General features: G+C 50.5%; 1 protein-coding gene across 1 annotated transcript; it reads right to left on the reverse strand.

Annotated features, from left to right (window-relative positions):
- Positions 1-19: 19 nt before the first annotated feature.
- LOC121354214 (hormone-sensitive lipase-like) lies at positions 20-2576 on the reverse strand (the record flags this gene model as incomplete). The annotated part of the gene is made up of 3 exons (XM_041468648.1): positions 20-216; positions 1443-1746; positions 2442-2576. Coding segments are annotated over 3 exons (636 nt in total), but the record flags the coding sequence as incomplete, so codon positions are not given.
- Between the last annotated feature and the right edge of the window lie 336 nt (positions 2577-2912).

Consider the following 2912-nt stretch of genomic DNA (forward strand, 5'->3'; position numbering starts at 1 on the left):
CCAGGCACTGGCACAGCACCCCCAGGGGCAGCAGGGGGTCCATCAGGGTCAGCAGCCGCGACGGCGACGCCGCCGCCCGCACCAGCGTCACCGGGTACGCGGCCACCACGGCCTGGGGGACACGGACGCCCAGGGCCACCGCCCGCAGGGACACGCCCAGGCACAGGTTGCCACCGGCGCTGTCACCGGCCACGCAGACGCGCTCGGCCGTCGAGCCTGGGGACATCGAGAGGGTGTTGGGGACATCGGGGACATTGGGGACATTGAGGAAAAATGGCGGAAATTGGGAAAAATTGGGGGGAAATTGGGAGAAATAGGATTTGGGGACATTGGGGACATTGGAGGGATTGGGGACATTGGGGACATTGAGGAGCTTGGGGACAATGGGGACATTTGGGACATTGGGGACATTGAGAAAAAAATGGCGGAAATTGGGGGGAATGGAAAAAAATGGGATTTGGGGACATCGGGGACATTGAGGACGTTGGGGACATTGGGAGGGGACATTGGGGACATTGGGAGGGGATTGGAGACATGGAGGACATTGAAGAGCTTGGGGACAATGGGGACATTGGGGACATGGAGAAAAAATGGCAAAAATTGGGGGAAAATTAGGGGAAATGGGATTTGGGGACATTGGGGACATTGGAGGGATTTGGGACATTGGGGACATTGAGGAGCTTGAGGACACTGAGGGGTTTGGGGCACTGGGGACATGGAGAAAAAATGGTGAGAATTGGGAAAAAATGGGGGGAAATGGGATTTGGGGACATTGGGGACATTGAAGGGATTGGGGACACTGGGGACATTGGGGACATTGAGGAAAAATGGTGAGAATTGGGAAAAAATGGGGGGAAATGGGATTTGGGGACATTGGGGACATTGAAAGGATATTGGGGACATTGGGGACATTGAGACAAAATGGGAGAAAATAGGAAAAAATGGGATTGGGGACAGCTGGGGACATTGAGAACATAGAGAAAAAATTGGGGGAAAATTTGGGACACGGCGAAAATTGGGGAGAAATGGAGAAAAAATGGGATTCGGGGACATTTGGGGACATTTGGGGACGGGGGGAGCACCCAGCCAGCATCCTGCAGTGCCCAGCAGTAAGCACACAAACATTCCCAAAATTCCCCCAAAAATCCACTTTAATCCCAATTTAACCCCATTTCACCCCACAAAATCCCCCCAAAACCCCCTAAAATAACCCGAAATCCCCCGAATTTTCCCAAAATCCCCCGAATTCACCCCAAATGACGCACCCAGCACCCTGCAGTGCCTCAGGGCCCAGCAGTAAGCACACAAACCCTCCCAAAAATCCATTGAAATCCCAATTTCACCCCATTTCACCCCCCCAAACCCCCTAAAATCCCCCAAAAACCCCCTAAAAACCCCCCGAATTTTCCCAAAATCCCCGGAATTCACCCCAAACCACGCACCCAGCATCCGGCAGTGCCTCAGGGCCCAGCAGTAAGCGTAGAAGCATTCCTCCAGGGCTCGGGGGAAGGGCGCCTCGGGGGCCAGGGCGTAATCCACCGACAGGATGGGGGTCCCCAGGTCCCGAGCCCACCCCCTCAAATAGGGCTCGTGGGAGCGCGAGGTCTGCGCCACGAACCCCCCCCCGTGGAAGTGCACCAGCAGCCCCGGGCTGGGGGGCAGCGGGGGCCCCCGGCGCCAGGGAAATGGGGAGGGGGTCCAGGGACCCCCGTCCTGGCGGGTCAGGGCGCTCAGAGCCGCCGAGTCCTGGCAAAACGGGAAAAAACGGGGGAAAATTAGAGGAAATTGACCCGAAATTCGCCTGAAATTCGCCTGAAATTCACCCAGAATTTAGCAAAAATTCAGCCAAAATTCAGCCAAAATTCAGCAAAAATTCAGCCAAAATTCACCCAGAATTTAGCAAAAATTCACTCAAAATTCACCCAGAATTCACCCAGAATTTAGCAAAAATTCAGCCAAAATTTACCCAAAATTCAGACAAAATTCACCCAAAGTTCAGCCAAAATTCACCCATAATATAGCAAAAACTCACTCAAAATTCACCCAGAATTCAGCAAAAATTCAGCCAAAATTCAGCCAAAATTCACCTCAAATTCGCATAAAATTCAGCAAAATTCATCCAAAATTTGGCAAAATTCAACCCAAATCCACCCCAAATTCAGCTGAAATTCATCCCAAATTCATCTGAAATTCATTCCAAATTCACACAAAATCTGCCTAAAATCCATCCAAATTTACTCAGAATTCACCCAAAATCCTCCCAAATCCACTCAGGGTTTGTGTCAATTTTGGGTGAATTTTTTGCTGAATTTTGGGTGAATTTTGGGTGAATTTTTGCTGATTTTTTTCTGAATTATGGCTGAATTTTGGATGAATTTTATGTGAATTTTGGGTGAATTTTTGGGGTGAATTTGGGTGAATTTTGGCCCCCAGCTCTGCACCACGAACCCCCCCCCGTGGAAGTGCACCAGCAGCCCCGGGCTGGGGGGCAGCGGGGGCCCCCGGCGCCAGGGAAATGGGGAGGGGGTCCAGGGACCCCCGTCCTGGCGGGTCAGGGCGCTCAGAGCCGCCGAGTCCTGGCAAAACGGGAAAAAACGGGGGAAAATTAGAGGAAATTGACCCGAAATTCGCCCGAAATTCACCCAGAATTTAGCAAAAATTCAGCAAAAATTCACCCAAAATTCAGCAAAAATTCACCCAAAATTCACCCAAAATTCACCCAGAATTCAGCCAAAATTCACCCAGAATTTAGCAAAAATTCACTCAAAATTCACCCAGAATTCACCCAGAATTTAGCAAAAATTCAGCCAAAATTTACCCAAAATTCAGACAAAATTCACCCAAAGTTCAGCCAAAATTCACCCATAATATAGCAAAAACTCACTCAAAATTCACCCAGAATTCAGCAAAAA

Source organism: Pyrgilauda ruficollis, unplaced genomic scaffold (genome assembly GCF_017590135.1).
Source record: "Pyrgilauda ruficollis isolate IOZ18807 unplaced genomic scaffold, ASM1759013v1 scaffold2229, whole genome shotgun sequence".
Classification (NCBI taxonomy): Eukaryota; Metazoa; Chordata; class Aves; order Passeriformes; family Passeridae; genus Pyrgilauda; species Pyrgilauda ruficollis.